Source organism: Eutrigla gurnardus (assembly GCF_963514095.1).
Source record: "Eutrigla gurnardus genome assembly, chromosome: 13".
Taxonomy (NCBI): Eukaryota; Metazoa; Chordata; class Actinopteri; order Perciformes; family Triglidae; genus Eutrigla; species Eutrigla gurnardus.
Genome location: NC_139936.1, coordinates 9,796,248 through 9,824,047, shown reverse-complemented (window position 1 = coordinate 9,824,047; position 27,800 = coordinate 9,796,248). Strand labels below are relative to the sequence as shown.

The following is a 27,800-nucleotide window of genomic DNA, read 5'->3' as shown; positions in this document are numbered from 1 at the left end:
CCTGAGTTCTCTTAGCAGCTTAGCAAGTCGAGGTGGAGCCAGTATTCTAATTTTCCATCACCAACTCTGATTGGCCTTGCTGAAATCGGTTAGTTTAACTCTCCTCAGGCCATTGCCTCTCACAAATACAGCAAAGCTTCCATCATATTTAACAAATGCCGATGCTGACACCTTGAGGTCAAATAATGATTTAATCTCCTTTGAAACGCTACGTTTTGCACTTCCAGGAAAAATGCCAACTTGATGTTCTGCATCACATCTTTGATCCAGTGGTTGCGGATGCATATTGCTGTTGTCGAGATATTTCACCAATATAGCTACATGCTTAACCCTTAATGGCATAATTACTTGCCTCATTTACCCTTTGATTGAATTATAAACGAAACAAATCTGCCCCCTCTTCCACATTTTTGTATATGATGTCTATTTCTTAATAGACTTTATGTCTACTTCACTACATTTCACATTGCAGGCTACTTTGAACTTCACTATATTGACACGGCTACTACCCACTTTGCAGATTAAGATATTATGGACTTTAAAATATAGTATGGTTGATCAAACTGCAATGACAGTTAATTACCTCCAACTTGACCTGCCAAAAAAGGAAAATGCTGCTTGTTATGTTAATGCATCAATAGTGCAATAATACCATAACACACTGAAAGAAGTCATTTTGCAGGATTGAACTACTTTACATTTGAGGCTTCGCAGGTTAATAATACTTTTACTTCAAGTATTTTCAGCAATCAATCGATTACAACTTGAATTAAGCGTAGGAAGTTCCTCACAGCACAAATAACAGAACATATTGTAATGAGTATAGAGTATGATTTTTTGTATTGTTAATAATATTTAATTAATAATATTATTTATCCTACGTCATTGTATGCATGAATCAACTTGCGAGATATAGAGTGATCTATAAGATATTTTCTGTAATTCGATGGCCTGTTTCTTCAATATAAAATCATGATTTGTTTATAAATGTCAGCTATATAATGTGTCTGTTTAGCTGTTTATGTGTAAATGTACGGTAGACTGTAGCGCTGACGGTAAAGTTGTCTTTCAGCGCCCCCTAGCGGCTCAAACCCGAAATGTCGCATGGCATTTTGTTTGGCGCCGATGGAGGGAGTCACTCCTGAGATCTTTGGTCAGTCAGACGGCAGAACTTCCGGTCGGCATTTTGTTCTACGAGAGGAGAGCCTCTTGATGATCGCAACAATCGTCATATTTCTAATTTTCTGTCGAAATTGGCTGCACTCATTGTTTATGTCGGCGCGGACCGACTGAAACTCCGACGAACGAATGTTTCCCCATGAATGTACGTTGAAACATTCACCCTTGAGTGACGGAAAAAGAACGAATCAGTCCGACCCGGATTATTGTTGATAGCTAGCAAGCTAGCTAACTAGCTAGCTGGCAAGCCAATCGAGTTCCTTCTGGAGGAGCTGCGAGAGAGAAGAAAGGGGGAGCTAGAGATACGAACACGGACACAAACCAAGCTAAAACATTCCCCTCCCTTTGAACGCAACATCCGAAGGTAAATATAATCACCTATCTATCTTTATGCAACCAACTTTTAAAATTGTGATTATTAACAATAACACGAATAAATGTTCTGTTGCAAGACCACCTACGGCGTCGTTAATCGTTGACCGGGAGGTAACGGAAGCTAGCGAACTAGCAAGCCAAGCTAGCTAGGTGTGTTTTTGCTCCGCCAAGGCGCACGGCCTCAACTGGATGTCATTTGTCGAGCCCGGGGATTGGGCCGTTGCCACGGAATTAGATTCCGTACCGTTGCTTTTACATGTACTCGCGCTAACACATCGCATTTCCCCGAGCTCAAGAGGAATTGGCTAACATTAACATACCCCGTCAAGCGCTTCCTTGTATTAATTGAATTGCAGTGCCTTTTATTTGAACGAGGAACAGCGTTAGAAGCTAATCAACAACAGTTAGAGCTAGTTAGCATAACTGGCTAGCTATTAAAACACGACTATTGTTGTTAGCGAATGTTAAGCAGCTAGCGTTAGTGATCTTAGCTGCTATCGTACGTTAAGTGGCGACACTAGCTTTGCGGTTAGCTCGAAAGATCCGAGGCAAACTTCTTGGCAGTGTAACGTTGAGTTAACGTTGATGGGTTTGCTCGCATGTTGCGGGGCTGCCGCTGGCAATTCAGCTAACTATGATAAACAGTTTAATGCAACTCTACGTTAGCTTGTTGATTTGTCATTATTTGAGTCTTTGCGTTGTGCTTTGCTTTTTGAGCCTTTGGCATTGCTAATGTTGGTTTTGGTTGCTATCCTGTTTGGAAATGTTGTGAGTGACTTAAGTTGTAGATTGAGCACACGCTACGTTGCCTCAGCTGTAGTTAGCGCCACTTAACTACCGGGAGTTTGGGGGGATATGTTAATGCTGGTGGACTTGTTTGTGTTTTGGTTTCGTTACAACAGCAAATACCATTTGAATGCTTTCTGCAGTTAGCCAGTTTGTAGAATGCGTACGGTGGCTGTCGGCTACTGGAGGATGCAGCCCCCCACTACTGCCGCCACCATCACAGTGCATCTGTTCCTTTGTGCTGCCTCCTGCCTGTCAGTCTCACAGCTGTCAGCCAAGCCCCTGCGTTCTGAGGAAAAGCCCATAGACACGAGCATGCTAACGTAACAGCTAGCTGATAACAATGTTTACAGTACTCATCTGTTGATCATCTGGAACAGTTATGTTGTGCAGAAGCTGTTCCATGTATTTACTATTTGACCTCAACGATCGGCTGGCTGGCACTGCTGTCCTGTTGCAACTTTGTGTTTACAAATATACATGGCATCAGAATTCAACAGAAGTTGCTGTCAAAAAAACATGTTGCATTTCCTTAGAAGTCATGAAAAAGGATTGCTCACACGCTCAACAATGCCACATACTGTTGCATTCTAGATTTGAAGATTGTGTTACGGTAACAACACGATCATTGCAAAGGTAAAATGCATGTTTGACAGTCAATATTGCGATACTGTATCAGGCATTATTTTTGCTGTTTTGGTTAGGTTAGTTGTCCAACTGTTTTAAATGCAACTTATATGAAATTGACCCTTAAGAAGAATAAAATGCATTTGTATGTCAAAAAGTATGATGCAGAGCCATGTTCTCTTTCAGCAGATTGAAGAAGTAGGACTTTTTATCTGAAATGTCAGTGAGTCCACCCGAGACTGCACAGAATTCTTCAAAAAGGTATTATTATAATGGTTTGAGCCATTTGTCATTTCATTCACTTATGTTATTATATTTTAAACAATAGCGATGCCTGTTTACTCATAATTGAGGAGGCATCTGAGAATGTTGATAATGTGTTTTGGGAGGGTTTGGGGCTCATGTAATCAGTGTCTATTTTGATGTCTAAACACATCATCATAATTTTGTATCATGGAGACTAAACACAGATAACCTGTAACCCTTTACTGGCCTACAATTGGCTTGTTGCAGCAACCAGGTTTATCCATGATGCTTGGGCTGTTATTCAGAAAATTGCTGGCTTTTCCCTCCGCTTTTGCCTCTGCTTTTCTCTGACCTGCTGGGCAGTCTTACTAGAAAGGTCAAGGACACCTAACAAGCAAAGGGATAAGACAAGTGAAACATGGGGTTCTAATTTGTGCAGATCCATCATTATAAGCAGAGACGGAGACAAGCCCTGTTGTTTGACACTAGTGAAGGGGAATAGACATCTGATTTACACCAGTTGAAGACATCTGAATTACACCAGTTGACTACTTATTCCGTTTCCCAGTACAGTGATAGTATGTGTAGAAAATTGAGGGCTGTTGGTATATACCCACACATGGTATAGTATCTACAGTATTACCAGGGGCAATAAGTAATATCCAGGCTTATTCATTGTGTTGCATTATCACTGGGCAGCATTTTATCCTAAAATAGTTATACTGGTGGCAGTATGACACATGACCTCTTTTTAAATGGTGCACTTTCATGCAGAGAATGCATTAGTTTTCACTTTTCTGAAAGATGCCAATATGTCTGTATATCACATATCTGTCATTAAGGGAAATCTAATTGATTTGACATGACATTTAAATGACTCATCGTAAGCACCAGTCAGTGTAATGAGGCTGAACTATGACTTGCTCTACAAGGCGTAACAAAAATCACAGGCATTTAAATATTTCATTGATCAGTACATTGGATCAGATAATTCATTGTTGATTTTTTTACTCCTTCTAGCATGTGTCAGTATAATAACATTGCAGCAGCAGAATCCTCTAATAGTCAGTGACCTCTACGGCCTGGATTCAGTCCTCTGTGTAGTTGTATCTGGTGAACATTTCTTGAGTAAAATGTCTAACCTGCACATGGTACTGGCATGACATTCCTGATCCTATGTCCCAGCTGTAACACAGAGAGAGAACTGAGGGTCACCCCCTATGGATCAGCAACATATATAAATAATACTAGATATGTGATTGAAAAGGGTGAGATCTATGGCAGTTAATCTTTATTGTCAAAATCTAATAAGACACAATTATTTGTGGTTTATAGATAATGTGACCAGTTATTGTTTCACCTTTTTTAATTTCTTTTCTCTGCCTCTTTTACTAATTTTGTAAATCTGTGCCTTTTCTACTTCACTTACTTTTGCCCTCTTTCTTCTTCCTTCCTCATGTCCATCACTCATGCTGTTTTTCATTTTGCTGTCTCCTTGTCAAACAGTGTTGGAGCTCTTTATCAATGAGTTTTCTTTGTCTTTTTAATATCTCTGCTAGGAGTCAGGAGATGTGAGGACGGGTGTCGTCCATCGACCCCCTGATCTACCTGTGTATCAGCACACTCCCCCACCCTCACCTTCAGCATGAATGGGGATATGCCTCATGTTCCCATCACCACTCTTGCTGGGATCGCTAGCCTCACAGACTGTAAGTGACACACAGTTGTTCTCCACATACACGGTCACACATTTTGTTGCATCTCTTCTTACAGTTTAAAATACCTATTTGCAATTGTATGCTATGCTATGTCATTATTTTTCTCTCTACTTTTCTATGTGTTCCATATTGCTGATGCTTGATTCTCGTCTGTCTCTTTCCCTCATCCTTATTTCTTTACATCCCCATCTCTTATATTTTCCAACATCTCTCTCTCCTCGTGGCAGTGTTGAACCAGCTGCCCCTCCCTTCCCCTCTCCCGGCCACCACCACTAAGAGCCTCCTATACAATGGGAGGATCGCAGAGGAAGTTACCTGCCTACTTGGCCTTCGGGATGAGAATCTGGCCTCCCAGCTAGCCCATGGCCTCAACCAGGTCTCCACAGAGCACATGTGAGTGTAGAACGTAGAGTGTGTATATGACAACATTGTGTCTTTAACAGAGAGATGGGCCCTTTTGATTAAGGATACAACTCTAGATGAAATGCACGTTAAGTTCTTGTGCAATAAGGGTGTAAGTGAGGCTAAAATTGCATCATGTTATTTGTGATTTTATGTTGAGGTATTGATGTGTTTATTGATGTAAAACCTTTGAATTGTTCCAGACTAATTGATGCAAGTCATTACATTGATGCAAAGATTATGTCGATCAAATGTTGCCATGAAGTACTTCTGCTCATTGATTTTCAACTTTGCCCATTTAGTCCTAATTCAACCAAGGGGTAAACATGTATGCATTCATACATGTTCAGCTTTTAAATTGTAACTTTACCCCCAGGTCTGATTCCAACTCCACCCACTACATCATTTTGAAAAATGCAAGAAAGTGGGCCAGGGCTAAGAGATCAAACGACGCCCACTTCTGTATGCATCGAAGAACATGACAGCTTCATTAGCTTTGAAAACAGTGGTATGCCATGGGGCACGGAATTTGATTGATTTACTGTTTATCAAAGAACAAAAAAAACAAAACAAAGAAAGGAAAAAAAAAATACCTACAGTTCCTCCCACCCATTCTCCCTCGGGAGGAGTGCGAATGTTGGCTTCGGAGACGAACTGTCGCGAATATAGAAGTTCATATTTAGCCAGCACGAACCTTAGCACATCCGTCTCCAGGGCGGTCGTTTCCTCTCAGCTGTAGTCTCTCAGCGGCAGGGAGCAGAGCCCCAGTGCGGCCGTTGGCCACCAGCTCGCTGGTCTGCTCAGTTTCAATGACCAGGGTAATGTTAGCATGAAAACACGGTGGGGTTGAAACAACTTTATGCTTTATCTACACACTCTTGTCAGTGTAGAAAAGTACATTACTATTGCCAGATAATCAGTCATTAACACTGATTCATCAGATTTTGTAATGTGATGATTTCTTAATTTACCGTCCACAGAAAAGAGAGAGCAGGCTTATACTATGCTTGTAATGCTACACAGTGGTAACTGAAGCGTAAGCATCAACAGTCTTTTATTTAATGACGTAGATTAGTCCCAGGTGGTCGACTATCTCAGAATTGGCCTGGCAAGGGTTAAGGCTAATCTTAAACCGTATAAGGTGTTTTGACCCACTTTCAACCATGAAATGCTGATTGTTAGAATTTGGTTAGAAATGTCAAGAATAATACCAACGTAGATGTTTTATCAAATTACTTAGTTATTTAGTTTATGGCTCTAAAAAAAGTGTGCAGTTACTTTTTAAGTATTATTCACTTTTGTCTATTTCTACATATTGCTTTTAATCGTTCTACCTACTTTTTTTGTAATGTGACTGAATTTATTTTTTGTGTGTTTTCAGAGAGCTGAAGGACAACCTGGGTAGCGATGAGCCAGAGGGAGATGCACCACTGCTACTGCAGACCATGCTGGCCAGGAACCCTGGCATCTTCAGGGAGAAAAGTAGGGAGATACATACCTGTTGCGTATTATGACATGAAAGCATGCAATCATAAGGACGAGCTTCATGTTAATATTTATAAACAAATATACTGTATATTATTTTATTTATTTCTGAACAGATGTTATGCAGCAGCCAATGGTACCACCGTACAAGATATCCCAAAATTCCTTGCATAGCCCTGCCCAGCCTGCAAACTTCCAGCCAGCTGCGATGTCTCCTAATCCACCAAGGTGATCAGGCTGCAAAATTTAGCAGACTCTTATGTACCATAACGCTTAAAAACTGCAATAATGTAACACATTTTCTCCTTTTTTTTTAAATGTTTATATCCCTGTTGTATCACAACATTTTGTTATCGAGTGTCCTTGATGATTTGCTTTATGTGTATGTAGTACCACAGATACATTTAAAGATAGTATAAATATCTTGTCTTTTAAATGATGTAACCTCTGCTTGCTCACTTTCTTTCTCCTTGTTCTCTCTTCCATTTCGTCCAGCCGGTTTGTGGCGCCCCAGACTGGTTCCAGTAGTCGGTACATAGGCCAGAATAGTCCAGTACCCAGCCCCTACACTCCTCAGAGCCCTGCCCCTGGTTACATACAGCAGTATCCCCACCAACAACCACCCAGCTATAACCAACACCAACAGATACAACAAGGTGAGAGTGTATGTGTGTATGTGTTGCATGTTTGTGTGCATGCGTTTGGGGTGAAAAATGAATCAATGCTGCCTTGCATGTGTGTGTGCACCTCACTGATGTTCATATCCATATGACTCATTGAAGGCACAATTACACGTGAAGTTAACATTTAGAAGCATAGCATTAGACAATTCGATTGAAGAATGCTTTAAAAGTTTGAGGTTTGATGGTGTCTCCTAAATGGTGTACATATACAGCCAAATCTGAGGAGATAGTGGTCTTAAGTTTTGCTCTCTGATGGGATGGCTTTTAGATTTGATCAGCTGTATATTAATTGTTATGGCAAGCACAAATAAATCTGTCAATTTTGTCTTCTAGATGCACTCTTCCTGTTAGTGTATTGTTTGTTCACTGACAGCAGTTGTGGTTTGGTGGACACAATTCGGTTCCTTCCTTGTTAAGCCACTGTTAATATGACCTGAACACTTCCGTCAGTTGCCTTATAGGTGTTGCCTCATTGCTTTCTTTTCTTAATTTCTAACTGCACTTTACCCAGTTTTATTCAGATGCGTTCAGGAGGGCTGATGCGATACGATACGATACAAACATGCAGTACATGTTTGCCTTTCACCATATTGTCAGAGTTGAATACGTTGGCAGATGTGCAAAAAGAAATTGCTGTGCAGCAAAGTTTAAAAAAAATTTGAGATTAAAAAACTGTTATTGGTTTGCATAATGGTTAGGGTTTGGCTGGAAAATTCATGCCCTCCAAACATGAATAGAATGTGCAATTAATTTGATAATGTATGTGGCAATTGTGGCTCGTACAATTAAAATAAATGTGTTTGCATTTAGAATGCCTGCTCTAATGCAGTTGATTTTATACTCCCAGTTCACCAGTAAAACATCACCAGTAACAGGAGGAACAGGTTAGTTTGGACCATGTAATGATTAACAGGTGTCTGCTTCCTGAACAAGTTAGCAGCTAATAGCCAAAATATGTCTGTATTTTATACAGAAAATTATTTTCATTATGTATGCAACCTATAAATTCAGCTACATTTTCTATGTATAGTGGTTGACATTTTAGTGATTCACTTATTATTTTTCTCGGCCCCATTAAAACCTTCTGTGACTCCTGGAAGAACTGAAGCCACATTTATGCAGTTAAACCCCAAATATTCTAATAAAATCCATGGTCCACAGTTTTTTTGTTTGTTTTTTTTTTAGCAGTGAATTTTGGGCACATCTCCAATTTTCATTATCAAAAATGCTATAATTGTCTCCCTCATGTATAATTAAAAAAAATGACCTCTTCTTTTACCTGACAGTGTCTGTGGCCAGTCCCATGGTTCCAGGTGGCATTCGAAACATCCATGAGGGCAAAGTATCGGGGCAGATGGGAAATGCTGCCAACCACCACTCAGACAGACATGGCACTGAGGACTACATGAACATCGTGCACCGACTGAGCAATGAGGTACAACTGACAAAGATCAGAGTGAATATTGGTTTACTACCCAAATGCAGACACTTACGAACAAACAACTAAATTCGGTGTTGAACAAGGCTATTTTCAGAGGGGTTAAATTTCTTTGCATGAGGTTTGTAACATTTGTAATATGAGAAAATATGTTTTCTCCAAGCATCATAGTAAGAGGATGCATCTGTGGTCACAGTACTTGAAAGTCCTTCGTATCACTACTCCCACACCAGAGAAGCTTTATTAGCCACAATTGGACAAAAATTGACTCATACTCCTACTCATAACTGGTGGCTAACATCTGTCTCATTTGTGTGTTGTCCAGGAGGGTGACTCCACCATGAGGAATCCTTCTTTCTCTCTGAGGTCTCCACAGTCTGGCTGCTCCCCAGCAGGGAGTGAAGGGACGCCCAAACGTAAGGACACCGGAAGAGGAAAATAAACTCTGCAGTGCCTTCTGTTTTTCATTTGGGAAAACTCATGATTACAATTTGACAGCAGTAGATTGGTTTGAAGCCATTATCCCTCAAAGTGATAGATGGCCACAGTGATAATTTCCGTTATTTCAGTCTTGGAGGCCTTCTTTGTAAATGGCATTGTACATCATTAGAGTGCACTTTCCGTTGTCATGACAGTGTTGTGTCTGGTTTTGTGGCCTTTTTTTACATGGCTCTGGAGGATAACTTTCTCGTCTATTGGTGTGTTGCTTCCTCACAGCGGGTTCTCGTCCCCCACTGATTCTGCAGTCACCGCCTCCCTATGCGCCCTCACCAAGGGACGGAGGACCTGACCAGAAACAGCAGCTCCAGCAAAGGAAGAAAGCCCCATCGGTGAAAGAGGAGAAAGATATGTACGACATCGTAAGCTCTCCAAACAAGGACTCTACAAAGCTCACCCTCAAGTTGTCACGGGTCAAGTCGAATGAGTCCGATACCCCAGGTAAGGAACGTTTTGGATCAGCCCAATCTTAGCTGGATCCCTATGTTTTTGTTATGTGGTTTCCTACATCTCTAGTTTCAAAAGTACTAAAAGGTAGAGATGCATAACAGTTGATAATAGTACAATTGACTCAAATAGCTGGGTCGTGTTGTCAGATATCTTTATTTTAAGAGATAAATATTCACTACATTTATATTTTATAAATTCATTTGTTGCATTTAGTTTTACAAACTTAGGAAGTGAAGTGGAAACCATCAGCCCTTTTTAAATGCAACCCTGTGTTTGTAAATATCTTAGGTGAAGGTCTGCCGGGAATGGACGAGAACTCTGACAATATGGAGGCAGAACTTGGCTTTCAGCAGGTGCCTGTTCTTCAACAAAATCTAGGAGCTCGGCTGCAACAACAGCAGCAAGCAGGTGGTGCCAGTGGTCTCCAGCCTCCCAGTTCCCCTTACGACGAGGCAGAGCTCGATGCCCTCGCTGAAATTGAAAGGATAGAACGAGAGGCGGCTAGTGAGAAGTGCTCCAAGGAGGTGCAAGATAAAGGTGTGTAGAATATTTCTAAATATGACTACCGGTATATGGATTATAGCCAAACAGATTCTTCTATATAACTTTGGAGGTTACACAAGTATGTTATATTTTCATCTCTTTCTCTTTACAGACAAGCCACTGAAGAAGAGAAAACAGGACTCTTTTCCCCTGGAGCCTGGCGCAGGAGGACCAGGTGGCCCAACAGGTGCCCCAGGCAGTGGATCAACAGGAGGGGGCAATGCTGGCAAACTGACGCCGCAAGAAGCCACCGCAGCCGGGAATGGTGCCAGCCGCCCTCCCCTCATGGTGAGCATCGACCTCCAGCAGGCAGGCCGAGCTGATGGCCAGCTCGACCCCTGTCTGGCTGCCCCTATTCCAGCCCTTGAGGCCCAACACTGGCCTGAAGAACCAGCTAGTGGGCCGGCTGCAGTGGAGGGTTCTGACACGGCTTTGCGGTTGAAACCAGATGGACGACCGGAAGTCATCAAGAACAGGGTCGATAAACATGACAGCAGGAGAGATGGTCGAGACTCATCAAAGCACCGACATGATGAGAAGTCCTCTGACAGAAGGGGAGACATGCCAAAGTCCTCAAACCGAGGGGAACATGGACGAGACAGGGACCGAGAATCTGACAGGGATAGGAGGCATCGGAGTGAGACCGGTGGTCGAGACCGACGCTCACCTGACTCGCGTTGCCGAAGTGACCGAGATAGGTACCGGGCTTCTTCCACTGGAGAACCGGGTCGGAGCGGCAATAGGCATGATGGTTCCAAACCAGCCTCATCTGCCTCTGGTGTTAAACTTCCAGATTCTTTCCCTGCTCAGCTCCTGGGAGGGCATAGTGGCGCACTGAAGAACTTCCAGATCCCTAAGGTGATCTGGACTGACCCAAACAAAATATCTACCCACCTACTAGTCATTCAATTTTCACTGCCTGCAATCTCACAAAACCAAATCACATCACTGTTCACTCTTATTTGCGTTTTTGTTTTCCTATTTGTAAGCCTTTTGTCTGTTCCTGGGATTAAATTCTGTTAAAGCATTAACCCACACCTAACCTCTACTAAAAGTAGAAGAGTTGTTTTTGTTGTTGTTAGTCTTAAAGAACGGCTCCACTGCTGTTTCTCAGATGTAGATACATGTTTATGTCATGCAGGCTAAAAATCCATTTGTTTCATCCTCTTACATCCATTGTCAACACAGTGTTGAGAGGTGCAACCCCCAGCCACATGCCATGATGCACTCACATGCCCCCACCACAGTAAAGTATGATGAGCTAATATTTAAACATGGTAGTTTTGTCTGTTTGCTTACAATACATTAAGCACAGTATTGTAAGCACAATCGCTTCTTTTGTGCAACTAGAAAGTTGGCTAAGGGATTCGAACTTCCCTGAGCTGGAATGGGTTGGATTAAATCATATTGAGAAATGTATCCACAAATAGTCAGAATCTCCATGTGAAAAGTTTGACAAGTGGACGCATAAACAACCGAGATCCCTGTTTTGGCCCGCCCCTCTAGTGGCTGGGGGGAGTTACTGCATAAGCACTGCAATGTTGACAATGTACAATGTATTGATTGGCTATTATTCCTACAATATAAGATATAGAGTTAATGTGGGTAAAATAGTGGAAGTCTTTAGTATCACTTGTACAGGAAACATCACAATCACAAATCCCATGAGATCACTTTGATCCATTATTTATATTTTTATCTCACATAATCATGCTTTTCTGTCCAAAACTTTAGAGTGTGAATTTTGAACTCCAAAATTAACTAATTTCGTTATTTCTTTCTTTCTTTTTCAGATCAAACGTGATAAGGATGGAGGTGGATCAACTGAAAGTCAAATGTGGGGGCAGCCCAAGGTTAAACTGGAGAGAATCGGTTTGGTGCAGGACTTTGAGAAGAGACCCAAGCCTGTAGTGGTTCTGAAAAAGCTCTCCGTCGACCAGATCCAGAGGATCATCCGGCACAGCAAGTCTGGAAAGAACAGGATCTCCTCGGGGAGGTCGAGCAAAAGTAAGAACAAGAATTAAACTGCAGGAAGTTTTGCTTTGATAGTTTAACTCTATCTACACATGTTTCTTTTACCATTCACCTCATTTAAAAAAAAAGAAAACAGAATTCTATTTCGGTTAATAACTTCTAAAAGATATTGTCAAACACTCAGGTGGTATGGACCCGGCAGTTCTGAAGGAGCTACCACCAGAGCTGCGTGCAGAGATTGAGTCAACCATGCCCCTGTGTGAAAGGGTAAAAGTTAACAAGCGGAAACGAAGCACTGTCAATGAGAAGCCCAAATATGCTGAGGTCAGCTCGGATGATGACTTTGATGCAAATGGAGAGTGTGAGTCAAATTATTCAGTTATTATTCTTAATGTAATCAACCTCAATCATCTGAACATTTCCATACAGAAATGTTTTTATATTTAAATGCCAATAAACTGTAAAGGGTACTTCTTATTTTAGGTCTTTTTTTTAAGATATTAGTGTCTGATTTCTTTATGCCTTATCTCTACAGCTGCAAGGAAGCGGCAGCGCCGAGACAAAGACAGGTCCTGGGACGTGGAAGAAAGGGATCGGCGAGGTTCAGGGGAACATAAGAAAAGTGCTCCGCGGGACACCCGGCGAGGCTCAGGGAGCCGCTACCGAGACTCCTCCGATGAACATTCACCGCCACCCAGCATGACTGAACGTATGTATTCAAGTCTTCTGTCTCTGCAGTTCCAATTATGTTTTATTTTTTTCACTGTAAGAGATGCACTGATTGCAATTTTCTGGGCCATTTCTGATTTTTTTATTTATTATTATTATTATTATTATTTTTAAGAAGACTCACCTGCCGATTCTGATTTTTTTTAAACAATTTGACAGAAAGTCTCCAGACTAACTTTTGTCAACCCTGCCCTTCAACCGTTACAGTCAAAAATTTGAAATGTTAACCCTTTACTTTATTATTGCCATTATCTGCATAAAACACAATTCAAATGTAGGAAGTAAATTATTGCATTTTGATTTTTAAAAGATCAAGTTTGCTTCTTTAAAATTATTAACTGGTAAAGAGAGTGTTAAGTATTTGACACACAATAAAAACAAAAAAATAAGAAGACATTTCTCTCCCTCAGTTGCCAGAAAAATCAAGATGAAGGAGAAGCAGAAGAAACGGAAAGCATATGAACCCAAGCTCACCCAAGAGGAGCTGATGGACTCGTCCACATTCAAGCGGTTCTTAAATAGCATTGACAACATACTGGAGAATCTGGAGGATGTGGATTTCACTGCCATGGGTAAATATCAGTGCTGACTGTCTTTTTTTATTTTCCAAATGCTGCATTCTGTACTATAATTACTGTATTTTATTGTGGTTTTGTTGTGTGTTTTCCAGCAACAGATGATGATGAGATACCTCAAGAGTTTCTGCTTGGTAAACACCAGTTGAGTGACCTGGGCAGCGAGTCCGCCAAGATTAAGGCGATGGGCATCTCAAGCAGGGTATTGTTTATAGTATATTAATATATATAGGAAGTTGGAGTTTTGTAAATGTGTGATGCTGTTTCAGATGTAGGTCAAAATCATGGTCTCTGTTGTTGCAGATCCCATCAGATAAGCTGGTGAAGCTGCTGAACATACTGGAAAAGAATATCCTGGATGGGTCCAAGCTCTCCACTATGATGAGCCATGTGAGCTCCCTTCCTTCCTCTTTCTGTGTTGAATATTCTTTGTTGTGGTATTTGACCAACATGAGAATTTTGTGATACACTTAACAAAAGAAATACATACAGTGTTGATGGAGATGAATGGCTAAAATGCTGCAAAATATGTATTTGCTTGATTGAATGAGAATTCAATTCATTGTCTCCTTAAAACCTATTGATTATTCCTTTCTTGTCTTCCCTCAGGACCACGATGCCGAAGATGAGGAGAAACTTTGGCGGGACCTGATAATGGAGAGAGTCACGAAGTCCGCAGACGCCTGTCTGACAGCTCTCAACATCATGACCTCAACACACATGCCGAAGGCTGTCTACATAGAAGACGTCATAGAGCGGGTGCTCCAATACACCAAGTTCCATCTTCAGAACACACTGTATCCACAATACGACCCAGTCTACAGGGTGGACCCTCATGGAGGTGAGAATATGTGCCTGGAATGTGAAACTAAACTGATGAGTTTTGGAATGTGGCTGAATAATACATGAGAAATTCCCATCAGTTTTGTTGATAATTCTCCAAGAAACTAAGCTGAGAGATGGACAAGCCTGTCAGCAATGACCCTGGAGTCTGGATATGACTTATTACTTAAAAATACAATTTCCTCTTTAACTGAGTTCATAGACTGTTCCTGCATTGAAGTATATACCTTAAGGGTAAATGGTATGACCTGCAGCAGAAATTATAGCTATAATTAAATGAAGCATCTCATCTCAATCATCTAGAGCGACCTAAATGACTCCCTGAATAACATTTAAGACGTGTTTATAATGATATACAACATTCATTCAAGGGCAGTTTGATTCTGAGTGTCAAAGTATTTTATGGCATTTATTTTTTTCATATACAGAAAAACTTTTTAAATATGTGAAATCATGGTTCATGAAAAGGATCTTAATCTTGTCCATCTAGGTGGCCTCTTAAGCTCCAAGGCAAAGCGTGCGAAATGCTCCACACACAAGCAACGTGTGATTGTCATGTTGTACAACAAAGTGTGTGACATTGTCAGCAACATCTCTGAGCTCCTAGAGATCCAGCTCCTTACAGACACCACCATCCTCCAGGTAAAAACTTGAAATACTCGAAAAGCAATGTTAGACTGCGGTTATCTGATTATCAAGTCAAAGATTTAATTGTAAACCAGATGAGTCATGCCATTCCCTCTTTTTTTCTCTCCAGGTTTCTTCTATGGGAATCACTCCGTTCTTTGTGGAGAATGTCAGTGAGCTTCAGCTGTGTGCCATTAAACTAGTGACAGCGGTATGTCCATTTTTATTTCCTCAGATGTATTGCAATTTAGTATTTATCATATTTTTGGGTCACTTTAAAGTGGAATATTACATAACCATTTATTTTTACAATTCAACATCCCCTTCTCACTTTTGTGCACATTCCTTAAAATGCATGTTTTACAACACAATGAAGGTACAGACTAACCACCTTGATTATATTCTGTCTCCAGGTGTTCTCACGTTATGAGAAGCATCGGCAGCTGATCTTGGAGGAGATCTTTACCTCCTTGGCCAGACTGCCCACCAGCAAACGCTCCCTCAGGAATTTCAGGTACTTGTTTTATTTATGGACATAAGGCATCAAATGAGAAGCTTTAATATGTTCCGGCCATTAAAAGAGCAAAAATAATAGTTGGGGCAGAGGTGAAGATTTCCCAATGTAAACGTGTTTTCCCTGAACCAACAAGTTAATTATATTCCTGGATAATACCCATAATAGTAGCTTATTATGTATCCATGTCTCTTGTCTCTTAGGCTGAACAGCTCAGACCAGGATGGAGAGCCGTTGTACATCCAAATGGTGACAGCTCTGGTGCTGCAGCTGATCCAGTGTGTCGTCCACCTCCCCAACGACAGGGACATGTTCGACGAGTACGAAAGCAAGGTAGGACAAAACCACCACTCAAGCAAGCAAATGTTTAATTATCACAAATACAAACACATTCAGACATATAACTTGCTCATAAGTCCTTTTTCTGTCCTTTTTGTTAGGTGGATCAAGACGTGTTGATAACCAACTCGTATGAGACAGCAATGAGAACGGCACAGAACTTCCTCTCAGTCTTCCTTAAAAAGTAACGATTCCATTCTGTGATGCCTTCAAAAAGATTATGTACTTATAATTACAGTTACATCGTACTAAAACTGTCACCTTAAATATTTATTTACATACAATGTAAACAATGTGTTTTAATTTATTTTACAATTTGTTATGCATTCTGTAGTCAGCAAAATATGTTTCAATCCACCACCATCAATGGTTTGCATGCTTTCCCATGTGCATGCTGGGTATTGCATGAGATGCAAACCATTCAGAGACCTTCTTTCTATTTAATTGTCTGTCTACATTTTCTGGTGGCTTTATGACCCTTGATAATTATTGCTACCAGCACTTTGTTCTCATTGTGCATTCTGCTGCTGTTGTCCCCCCTCTTCCTCCTCTTCCACCTCCTTCGTCTCTCCCTGTCCTCAGGTGTGGCAGTAAGCAGGGAGAAGAAGATTACCGGCCATTGTTTGAGAACTTCGTCCAGGACCTGCTCTCGACAGTAAACAAACCAGAGTGGCCTGCTGCAGAGCTGCTGCTCAGTCTGCTCGGTCGACTACTGGTTAGTATGACGGAGCTCTTTCATTAAACTGGAAATGCAACTATTTCTGCTGACGTGTCTCTAAATATAGATGATTCAGATTGATAATTAGGGACAGCTCTACTATCCATGGACAAAAAGGAGGCCTTTTAACTCTGAGATATGTACTTAAGAGGTTGCAATTCATTGTTTGGAAATTAATTTTCTTGTTGTAATGCTAGTTTTGGACATCTGCCACCAACAGAATTACTATTTGATTTGTGGCAGTTAAGTAAGTAAACATTGAAGGCTAAAGTAAAAAAGTTGTTCATCTTAAATTCACCATGCAATGATATGATGAGTACTTTCTTTTCTTTAGTATCGAGTAAAATTAATTTTGGTCTAAAGTGCACAATTCTGTCCTCCTCTGCTCCCATCAGGTTCACCAGTTCAGTAATAAGCAGACGGAGATGGCTCTGAGAGTAGCCTCTCTGGACTACCTGGGCACCGTGGCTGCCCGTTTGAGGAAGGACGCTGTCACCAGCAAGATGGACCAGAAATCAATTGATCGCATCTTAAAAGAGGTAGAAAAACAGCATTGCATCTCACAACTACTTGAAAGTAGCAGATGTTTATGGACAGAAATAAGTTAAATTCAACAAGCAGAACGTGTCTTTTTTGTGATCTCTCACTCACTCTCTCTCCCTCTCTCTGTCTCTTTGATTATTATTATTATTTAGTCCCAAGGTAATGATGAGACCCAGCAGCTGCAGAAGGCTCTACTGGACTACTTGGAAGAGAATGCTGAGACAGATGCCTCACTGGTGGTGGGTGTACATTAGACTGGCTGTGCAAGTGGTGACTTAAAACACCGTTGGAGCTTTGTATAAACGGAATCTGTGTGCATGTTCTGTTGACTTTTAAGTTATTACATTACATTAAATATATTATTTGGCCACATATGAAAGCATCGTATGCAGTCGTATCACTGAAAAGCGAATCATTAAAATTTGTGTAGCAATAAATTCAAAATACTGGCTTATAGTATCACTCACTCAGGGTATTCGAATTATTGTTTTCTTCATGAATTACTCTAAATAATTATATTGTTTGAATATGCTATATCTGATACTGAGACCTTCTTTGTCTTCCAGTTTGCAAGAAAGTTCTATGTTGCCCAGTGGTTCCGGGACGCCACCACAGAAGCTGAGAAGTCCATGAGGAACCAGAACCCGAAGGATGACGACTCGTCGGATGGACCACAACATGCCAAGGAGATGGAGACCACGGGTGAAATTATGCAGCGAGCGGAGAAGCGCAAGAAGTTTCTGCGCAACATCATCAAGACAACGCCGGCTCATTTTGCCACACTGAAGTAAATATTTGTGAATATCTTAGAAATGCATCCCATATCGCTCATATAACGTAAGCTTATTTGACCTATTTAGACCCTTTTCTGATTTTTGTTTTGTTTTTTTGTCACAGCAGCCTGCCAGTTAAATTCTCACTGTCAGTTGTATAACTATATCATCCTATAACCTTCATTCTCTGTCCTCTTCTCTCCAGAATGAACTCTGACACTGTGGACTATGAGGACTCCTGTCTGATTGTGCGTTATTTGGCCTCCATGAGGCCGTTCGCCCAGAGCTTTGATATTTATTTAACGCAGGTAAGATTTGAATATTCTTACTTTTTAAGCACAACAGCTACTTACAATATTAATAATTGAGGGAACACTGGTTTATTTTTGTTTTTATAATTTTCAAAAAGTTTGTGTAATCAGGCTGGTGCATTTATTTATTTATTTTTCAGATCTTGCGAGTCCTTGGGGAAAGTGCCATCGCTGTAAGGACTAAAGCCATGAAATGTCTGTCTGAGGTTGTGGCTGTGGACCCCAGCATACTGGCAAGGGTATGTTAGGATCTGTGTCCGCGAAAGACACGTTGTCATGCTTGAGTTGCAAATTATTTTCACATACTGTACATTATGTGGGTCTTAAACTCCATTCTCATCACACTGTAACTTCTTCCTATGCTATTTTGTTGTGTATGCAAGTGGTCTTGTTGTTGTTTTTTGCATGCTATCAACTGATGCACTCTTTGTTCACTTCTGCAGTCGGACATGCAGCGCGGAGTCCATGGTCGTTTGATGGACAACTCTACCAGTGTGAGAGAGGCAGCTGTGGAGCTGCTGGGCAGATTTGTGCTCAGCAGACCTCAACTCACTGAGCAGTACTATGACATGCTCATAGAAAGGATACTGGTAAGTTGCCCATTTAGACTCATCGTAGACGCATTATTGTGTTGTGATGTCTTAAGCATCCCCATTGAACTGCTGGCATGATATTTGTTCATTATTCAGATAAGTGCGTCAATTGATGAGCCTTGTTTACATTGATGATATGGTATGAGTGGTAATCAAAATGATGATCTATAGGTATCAGTGTGTACGCCACACCCAGAGTCTGTCATTGTGAGGCTGAACGAACTAATTCAGGCTGGACTCAATTGATTTCTTTTTTGATTGATTCTTTTATTTACACTGTTCTTAGAGGCATGTGTGTGTTTTTGCATGTATTAGAGAGAGCTTAAAGTGATTGTTGTTGGGCTTGGGCTGAAAAAGCTCTAATGAGCGGGGCCTCTTCTACTGGGGCCGGAAGGCTTTCTGGTCATTGATTATACACAGGAAAACACTATAGGCATTGAGATTGAAGAATCCTTATTTAAAAAGGTTAATTTTGAATGTAAATTTTGCCTAAAGGAAATAATGAATCAACAAAACAGTTTAATAGCAGCGTGCTGGAGAGCTTTCGATACTGAAATGCAGTCCGACACACAAACTCTGTACTCATTCTTTGTACTCAGTATCTGAGAAGTGAACGCATTGAAATTGTTGTGCCTGTTGTCATGGAAATGCTCAGAAGGGTTCATGAGAAGTTCACTCTTCATTATAGTCTTATACTGCCACCTATTGGCAGAAAAATATGATTGCGCCCCATGCAGATATTTCTTATGTATATTATGAAAACAAAAAGCCTTGTTTTTGATGTAATGCTTACATTGCAAAGCCTTTATGTATTTGATTTGTTTTGGTGCACAGGACACTGGTATCAGCGTAAGAAAACGGGTGATCAAGATCCTCAGAGACATCTGTCTGGAGCAGCCAACTTTCAGTAAGATTACTGAGATGTGCGTGAGGATGATCCGCAGGGTCAATGATGAGGAAGGTATCAAGGTATGGATCAACTGCACCTTTTTTCTCTGCACAATTTAAGATTTGACTTCCACTCTTCTATTATTATTATATTTATAATCCCTCTTTTTAGATGCAGTGATTGCAATATATTCATCACAAAGCCTTTGAAAGACGTATAGATCCAAACTAATGACACATTGTGCTGTTTTATAGAAACTGGTGAATGAGACATTCCAGAAGTTGTGGTTCACACCAACTCCAGCCCACGACAAGGAGACCATGACCAGAAAGATCCTCAACATCACTGATGTGGCAAGTTAAACTGTTTGTTGTATACAGTCATTTAAAATAAACTATAACAGCTGTTTTAGTGGTTAAAGGTCACTGTGGCCTCATATCTGTCACCTTCTCCTTAAAGCGATATCTAATGAACACCTCCAGCAAATATCTTCAAATTTGGCACAAATGTCCATTTGCACTTGAGGTTGAAGTGATTCGAATGTGGTGGTAAAAGGTCACAATGACTCAGAAATTAACTCAAGAATCTGCAAATGTGTAATAGGATAAAAATAATGAAGTGATTAGTTTGATTTAGTTGTCTAATGGTGAAGTTTGGCCAGAGTATTTTTAATTCTCATGTCTGCTCTCTCCTTCAGGTTGCAGCGTGTCGAGACACCGGCTATGACTGGTTTGAGCAGCTTCTTCAGAATGTAAGTATTTGATTTTGTGCTGGTGCTTCACCTGATGGGGAATATATCACTGTTTAAAACCCATTTGTTTCTCTTGCTCCAGCTTCTCAAGTCTGAAGAGGATGCGTCGTATAAGCCAGCCAAAAAGGCCTGTGTTCAGCTCGTCGACAATCTGGTGGAGCACATACTCAAATACGAGGAGTCTCTTTCAGGTTCGCAAGTTTTTCATTTGACACCAACTTAAAATGTGCTAATAAGAACTGAGTACTTAGAACTAATTCATTTCCTCATTCCTTTGTAGAGAATAAAGGCGTAAACTCAACACGGCTAGTGGCTTGTATCACCACCTTGTACTTATTCAGCAAGATCAGGGCCCAGCTCATGGTCAAACATGCTATGACCATGCAACCCTACCTGACCACAAAGTGTAACGTAAGTTGTGTATACCACATCCATTATTTATTGCTCGATTTTTAAGAAAATGCTGTTATTGTGTTATCAAATATTATTTGCATTATTATGGAGAAATGATTAAAGAATTCCCTGCCTCATCCACAATTTAGCAAATATATATATATATTTTTTTTAAATAAATTGATCTCCCCAATCACACTGTCACACTGTTTCCCCTGCAGACTGCCAATGACTTCATGGTCATCTGTAATGTGGCAAAGATCTTGGAGCTTGTGGTACCTCTAATGGAGCACCCCAGTGAAACTTTCCTTGCCACAATTGAAGAAGACCTCATGAAGCTTATCATCAAATACGGCATGACGGTGCGTGGTAGTGGCTTTTTAGAAATTCATACTGGGTGCACCATTGTAGAACCAGGCTTGCTCTGAAATGTAAAGTGTAATCGGTGTTGTTACAGAGGTGACATGATGGTCCTCCTTCCTTTTCTCTAGGTGGTACAGCACTGCGTGAGCTGCCTTGGAGCTGTTGTCAACAAAGTCACGCACAACTATAAGTTTGTCTGGGCCTGCTTCAACAGATTTTATGGTGAGATATACAGTTAGCAACTTTGATCTTTATATATGCAAGGACGAAATAAGTCTGTCGTTGAGCCACCGTAACTACGTTCAAAGACAAGGAAATATAACATATTAATATATATTAATTTGACCTTGCCACCAGTAGGGGAAAAATAGCACACCAATAATCTTTTCCTGTGGTTATCTTTTGTTTTTTTCCAGGTGCACTTAACAAGCTGAAGGTTCAGCATCACGAGGATCCCAACAGCACGACGTTGGTAGCAAACAAGCCTTTCCTGCTGCGGTCGCTCTTCACTGTGGGTGCACTGGCCAGACACTTTGATTTTGATCTGGAGGAGTTCAAGGGCACCAACAAGGTAAGATTGCATTCGATTCAAACTTTGAAATTTAAGCTATGGATTGCAACTTCAAGTTGAAAGTTCAACTATCAGATTTGAACTTTTGGCCCCTTTAAGAAAAGAAAAAAAAAAACACTGCTAGAGAAATGATGTGAAACCAAAGCCATTGTTTTACTATCTTTCTATCAAACAGACAAACAACTTTGTGTCTGTGTGTCTGTTGTGCACAGGTTGTTATCAAGGAGAAGGTTCTCGAGCTGCTGATATACTTCACCAAACATGAGGACGAGGAGGTCAAGACCAAAGCCATCATCGGCTTAGGCAAGGACTCCATTTTTAAATGTTATTTTGGTCTGACTAATATAAAGGTCACCATATTTATTGCGTGCAAAATGAGTATTTAGAAAGACTATGTTGCTGAGCCGGAAGCAGCTCCATTATATTCTTGCATGTCTTGATGGTTTGTTGTTCTCTTCCCCAGGCTTCCTTGTGATCATGCATCCCAGCCAGATGTTTATGCCTGAGGTGATGACCTTGTACAACGGCATCCTGGCTGACAGTGCCTCCTCAATCAATCTCAAAATCCAGATCCTCAAAAACCTCCAGACATACCTTCAGGAGGAGGACACGCGGATGCAGGAAGCAGACAGAGAATGTAAGTGAAGCTGTGGTTGTTGGTGTAGTTAAACAGCTTTTTTATTCAGCACTCCAGATTTAGATCCTCTGACAGCATTCAATATGTGCACAGTGCTTAATACATTGAGTATTTTAACATTTTGCCTGTTAAAGTCGATGCAACACATCATATTTTGGTTCCTTACAGGGAAGAAACTGTCCAAACAGGAGGATCTGAAGGAGATGGGAGACATCTCTTCAGGGATGAGCAGCTCCATCATGCAGCTTTATCTAAAGCAGGTGTTGGAGGCGTTCTTCCACACCCAGTCCAGTGTACGGCACTTTGCTCTCAACGTCATAGCTCTCACGCTCAACCAGGGTCTCATCCATCCTGTACAGGTAAGACAGAAGAACCAGAAGCTCTCAAATCACCCCACATCTAGTAAACGATAAGTAATAACGTCCCATTTTAATAACACGTTTGTCTTAGATTTGGGCTTGGATTTAGACGATATTCCAATATATTATTAATACCAAACAATACATTTTCAAACTCACAGATATGTTGTATTTATGTATTATTGTTTGTTTTTCATTTTCATTTCATTTGATCCATTATTGAAATTGTTGCTTGTTTTAACTGTATTTAATTGTTTTTAACTGTTTTAAATTGTAAGGCGACCTTGAGTGTTAAGAAAAGTGCCCTGAAATACAATGCATTATTATTATTATTATGCTTTTGTCATCATATTCATATACCGTAGATGACCATTTAGTAGCCCGGGCGTTTAATATGCTAAATCGACTTGGAGCCCAGGCGTTTATAAGAACCAGGCGCGTATTTGCAACAGGCTACAATTTATTTTTGCAATGAGCAGCACCAGACCATCATGCAAAGAACAAGGAGCTCACCATAGCACCACTGGAACAAAACTACTTTTTCCCCCCGACGCATCTTTATTGACATCAGACAATAAATACAAAGACAGTTTGTCTGTGTTACCGCGACACAGGGAGCTGATCAGAGCAGTGTTATGAATGATAACGGAAGGGGGGGTCGATCGCGGTAATTTCAACACTGTACATTAGCGCATTTATCTATATCCCTATATCCCTCAGTCTAGCGCGCCTGTGTTTGTGTGTCTGTGTGTGTGTGTGCGCGCGCCTGCATGCGAGAGAGAGAGAGAGAGCGAGAGGAGGGGCTGACTGACAGAAGAGGTGAGAGCCGGTGAAGTGCTGTTAAAAAAAAACTTTTGTTTTCTGTGCAAGACTATGGTAAACACTTAATCGCCCGGGCGTTTAATTGAACCGGCGTTTATTATGCAAAATGAGGTCGGACCCCGGCGGCTATTAGAGCACAGGCGCGTATTTGCACGCGGGCGATTATTTGGTCATCTACGGTATGTAATTTATTTAATTTAAAACTGTTGGACTTCTGCATGTGAACGTCACATCTTTTTTCCCCCCATCTGTGCAGTGTGTACCCTACCTCATTGCAATGGGAACAGACCCAGAACCCAGCATGAGGAACAAATCAGACCAGCAGCTGGTGGAGATTGACAAGAAGTACACAGGATTCATCCATGTGAGTCCGTGTTCTGTACAAGCTAGTTCTAAGGAATTCCAACTTAGCCTTTCAGTTTTCTCTGAATAACCTTCGGTATAGAATGATCAACGTGAAATATAGTTTTTCCTTTTTTAAATTGTAGATGGAACATTTGTAGTGCTGGAGAAATGAAATAAAATAGATAAATATAATAATTTGGCACATTCTCATAGCAGCAGCTGTCCCAACCTTCGGTGTGAAATACCACGTTTGTAACACTTTCCTTTTAACATATTCTATCACAGATGAAGGCAGTTGCGGGGATGAAGATGTCATACAACTTGCAGCAGTCCATTGAGTCGTCTCGTAGGACCATCATCAGAGGGTTCAGACAGGACGAGACGCACACGGCACTCTGCGCCCACCTCTTCTCTATGATCCGGTCGAACCGGCAGCACCGGAGGGCTTTCCTCATCTCACTGCTCAACCTCTTTGATGACAGTTCTGTGAGTAAACTAGCACTCATCTTCACGTCTTGGCACTGCTCAGCGTAACGTGGTATTTCTTCAATAACAACATGCCAAGTGAAAATCAACTTTTTTTTTCACATTTTGCAAGAAAGTTAATAACATAGGGAAGTGTTAAATGTTAAAGCAGTTCCTTTTCTAAAGAGATGATGACTATTGTGTAGAGAGGTGTTAAATCCCATTATTAAACTTTCTTGCAAATCTAATTAGACTAGATTTTTTTTTACCTTCTATGAATAGTTAAAATGTTAATAACCGTGGATTGCAGTGTGGGTTTGTACATGGCACTGACTCGATCGTGCTTTCCTCTCTTTCGTTCTGCCTGCAGAAGACAGAAGTAAACATGCTGCTGTTTGTAGCAGACAACCTCGCCTGTTTCCCATACCAGAGCCAGGAGGAGCCTCTCTTCATTATGCACCACATAGACATCACGTTGTCCGTTTCTGGCAGCAACTTGTTGCAAACCTTCAAAGAGGTAGGATAGCATGTTTTAAAGTAGCTTACATGCAGCATACATTGGCTGAACAAATCTTGAAATGTAATTTCTTTGTTTACAGTTATGTTATACATATTGTTTTGTGAATTCCTCCTGTCCAGCTTCTGCTAAAGGAGCCCAGGCGTAAGGAAAAGAAGGTAAAGGTGCGGAAGAACACGTCAGATGGAGAGAATGAAGAGGAGAGGATGAACTGCGACTCTCCCAGGAGTCACGAGGAAGGAAACAGTGACAATGACGATGTGGTACGGCGGCCTAAAAAGGCCAGAAAACCTGTAGCAGAATCGGAAAGCTCAGAGTCAGAATCTGATCTGGACGATTTGGATTTGGAGGATGTGGAAAAAGTAATGAGACTCCTCCCAGACAATCCATCAGGTCTCTTGGACTTTGCTAATGCTGTTCAGGGCATCCTGTTGCTGCTGGTGCTCAAACAGCATCTGAAGAACCAATATGGATTCTCTGATGGGTGAGGTCTACATAATATTTCATTCTATGCACCCTTTATCTAAATGTGTGTGTGTGTATATATATGTATATATCCATGACCTCTCTAATTCAACATTTTGTTTGGTCTTCCAACAGTAAAATTCAGAAGTACTCTCCGACAGAGTCAGCCAAGGTGTACGATAAGGCAGTGAACAGAAAAAGCACTGTTCACTTTCATCCACGACAAACCATCGACTTCATCTCTAACAACATGGCTCGCGCCTCACTGTCAAATGATGTCAAGAAGCGGATTGTCAGACAGTACCTTGATGTAAGTAATAACGCTACATCAGACTTTCTTTGCCAATGTTTCATGTAGACCGACATCACCGATTGCCAGTTAAGCTGTTTTTGGGTCTTCTCACCAGTTAACTTACATCAGCATTTAAATAGGAAGTGACTGAATACATTTAGGCTAAAAAGTTCTCTTAGCATTCAAAGAATAATTATCAGTGTCGACAATTAACTGCCGTGGAGTGTGAATCTTGCTAAGTTAGTTTCTTGATTTTACTCCACACAGTTCAAGGTTCTGATGGAACATCTGGACCCAGACGAGGAGGACGAGGAGGGAGAAGCGTCTGCCAGCGCTAACATCAGAAACAAAGCCATAAGCGCCCTACTGGGAGGTTCCGGTCCCATGTCAGGACCCAGTCCGCGCAATCAGGCAGGACCAGAGACGGATGACGATTACAGCGATGGCGACGAAAGGACGCCAGGGGTGAGAGAAATGGAGACACACACACTATCTATAAAAAACAATTTAAAAATGCAGGGGAAAATAGTGCAACGTATTTTCTTCTGTCTTTCCGGCAGTCCTCTCGAAGGTCAAGGCGAGCCGGTGACTCCATGAATGAGACTGTGGACGCTATGGATGTGATTGCCCTTTCCTGCCCCAAATACAAGGACCGGCCGCAAATAGCTCGTGTCATACAGAAGACCTCCAATGGATATAACATCCACTGGATGGCGGGCTCCTACTCAGGGCCCTGGGCAGAGGCCAAGAAACGTGATGGCCGCAAACTGGTGCCTTGGGTGGACACTATTAAGGAGTCGGACATCATTTACAAGAAGATTGCCTTGACCAGCAACCACAAACTGAGCAACAAAGTAGTACAGACTTTACGCTCATTGTATGCAGCGCGGGAAGGAGGGGCTAGCTAATGGCTCCCGTGTGGTGTTTTTTTTTTTCTTTCGTTTCCTTTTACTTTTTTTTTTGGTCCCCCTTCTCCATTTCTACTTTATCAAAATCCTCCTCTTCCCTGCTCCTACTCCTCCTCTTCAACCTGCCACCTCCGACGACACAGCCAAACTTCACTGGATTCCTACCCTCCTCCTCTCCTTCCTCATTTTTGTAAGAAACAAGAGGGCAAGAATATTTGACACTACATACTTTTACATGAGTTATTCTTGCAAAAATGACACAAAACATAAGAATTATTATATTAGAGGGACTGCTCACGTTTTGTTTGTGTACAAGTGCAGAGGATAGAATCCGGAAGGCATTAAAGGAATAATTCACCCAAATTATCCCTTAAAAAGGCTATCAGAAAAGAGACCTGGAGGGAAATGTTTTGTCAACATTGTTGTGGGAGCTCCTTCGCTGTTGTGCAGCAGATTCTAGTCGCTCATTTCTACTCCCACTGTATCATAGTTTAACACGACAAAAACCTAAAATGTTTATATCTCTGAAGACAAAAAAGCTGTAAAAAAAGAATAAAACCTTAAGTGAATGTTGGAAATTAGTCTTTTTGATGTTCTTATTAAAGTGTTTTTGGAGTTTATTATATACTAGCACCCTGATGGTTTTTTCCTTTTAGCTTTTAGATATTTGAAGGAAAAAGAAGAAAAAAGAAAAAAATGAGAATTTTTATTTTTGTTCATTTTTATTTGTCCATGCTGTACAATGGCAAGAGTCCTCTGAACATAATTTATTCTATTTCGAACTACGCATGCAGTATATGTGGCCTATTGCAGGAGGATATTTTGTAAATGTAGATTTTGTTGTATTAGGTCACCCTAGTAATAAGAGGAAAGGGGATTCATACCCTTTTGGTGGAACAAATACTGCAATAAATTTTCTACTTCTCTTTGTCACTTGTCTGCTCAAAGTGTTAATCTGATCTTTCCATTTTATGAACGAAGAAAAGTTTAGGAGCTATTTACCGCTAAAACACAAACAGACCTTAAAAAAGACTAAGAGTGTTGATCATTTACA

General features: G+C 41.0%; 1 protein-coding gene across 5 annotated transcripts; it reads left to right on the top strand.

Moving 5' to 3' along the window:
- The first annotated feature begins 1,172 nt into the window (after positions 1–1,172).
- nipbla (NIPBL cohesin loading factor a) lies at positions 1,173–27,679 on the top strand. 5 transcript variants are annotated; one of them, XM_084025111.1, is made up of 49 exons: positions 1,173–1,543; positions 3,157–3,228; positions 4,773–4,922; positions 5,159–5,324; positions 6,715–6,815; positions 6,935–7,046; positions 7,314–7,474; positions 8,788–8,936; positions 9,265–9,355; positions 9,657–9,878; positions 10,176–10,424; positions 10,543–11,288; positions 12,224–12,437; positions 12,571–12,765; positions 12,940–13,113; positions 13,544–13,705; positions 13,804–13,910; positions 14,012–14,098; positions 14,318–14,549; positions 15,042–15,193; positions 15,309–15,389; positions 15,592–15,692; positions 15,896–16,025; positions 16,133–16,215; positions 16,614–16,746; positions 17,145–17,288; positions 17,445–17,531; positions 17,859–18,079; positions 18,271–18,373; positions 18,517–18,615; positions 18,820–18,966; positions 19,804–19,938; positions 20,113–20,211; positions 20,556–20,609; positions 20,692–20,800; positions 20,890–21,020; positions 21,224–21,364; positions 21,494–21,587; positions 21,782–21,936; positions 22,149–22,239; positions 22,400–22,573; positions 22,742–22,932; positions 24,011–24,118; positions 24,385–24,585; positions 24,935–25,081; positions 25,204–25,565; positions 25,682–25,856; positions 26,106–26,303; positions 26,399–27,679. In XM_084025111.1, exons 3-49 carry the CDS (start codon positions 4,859–4,861, stop codon positions 26,744–26,746), a joined length of 7,626 nt encoding a protein of 2,541 aa, XP_083881237.1. In that variant the 5' UTR covers positions 1,173–1,543; positions 3,157–3,228; positions 4,773–4,858; the 3' UTR covers positions 26,747–27,679. The 5 variants fall into 5 exon arrangements, with proteins under 5 accessions (XP_083881237.1, XP_083881238.1, XP_083881236.1 ...); XM_084025112.1 differs by having other exon boundaries at positions 3,154–3,228; positions 12,589–12,765; XM_084025110.1 differs by having other exon boundaries at positions 3,154–3,228.
- Positions 27,680–27,800: the final 121 nt, after the last annotated feature.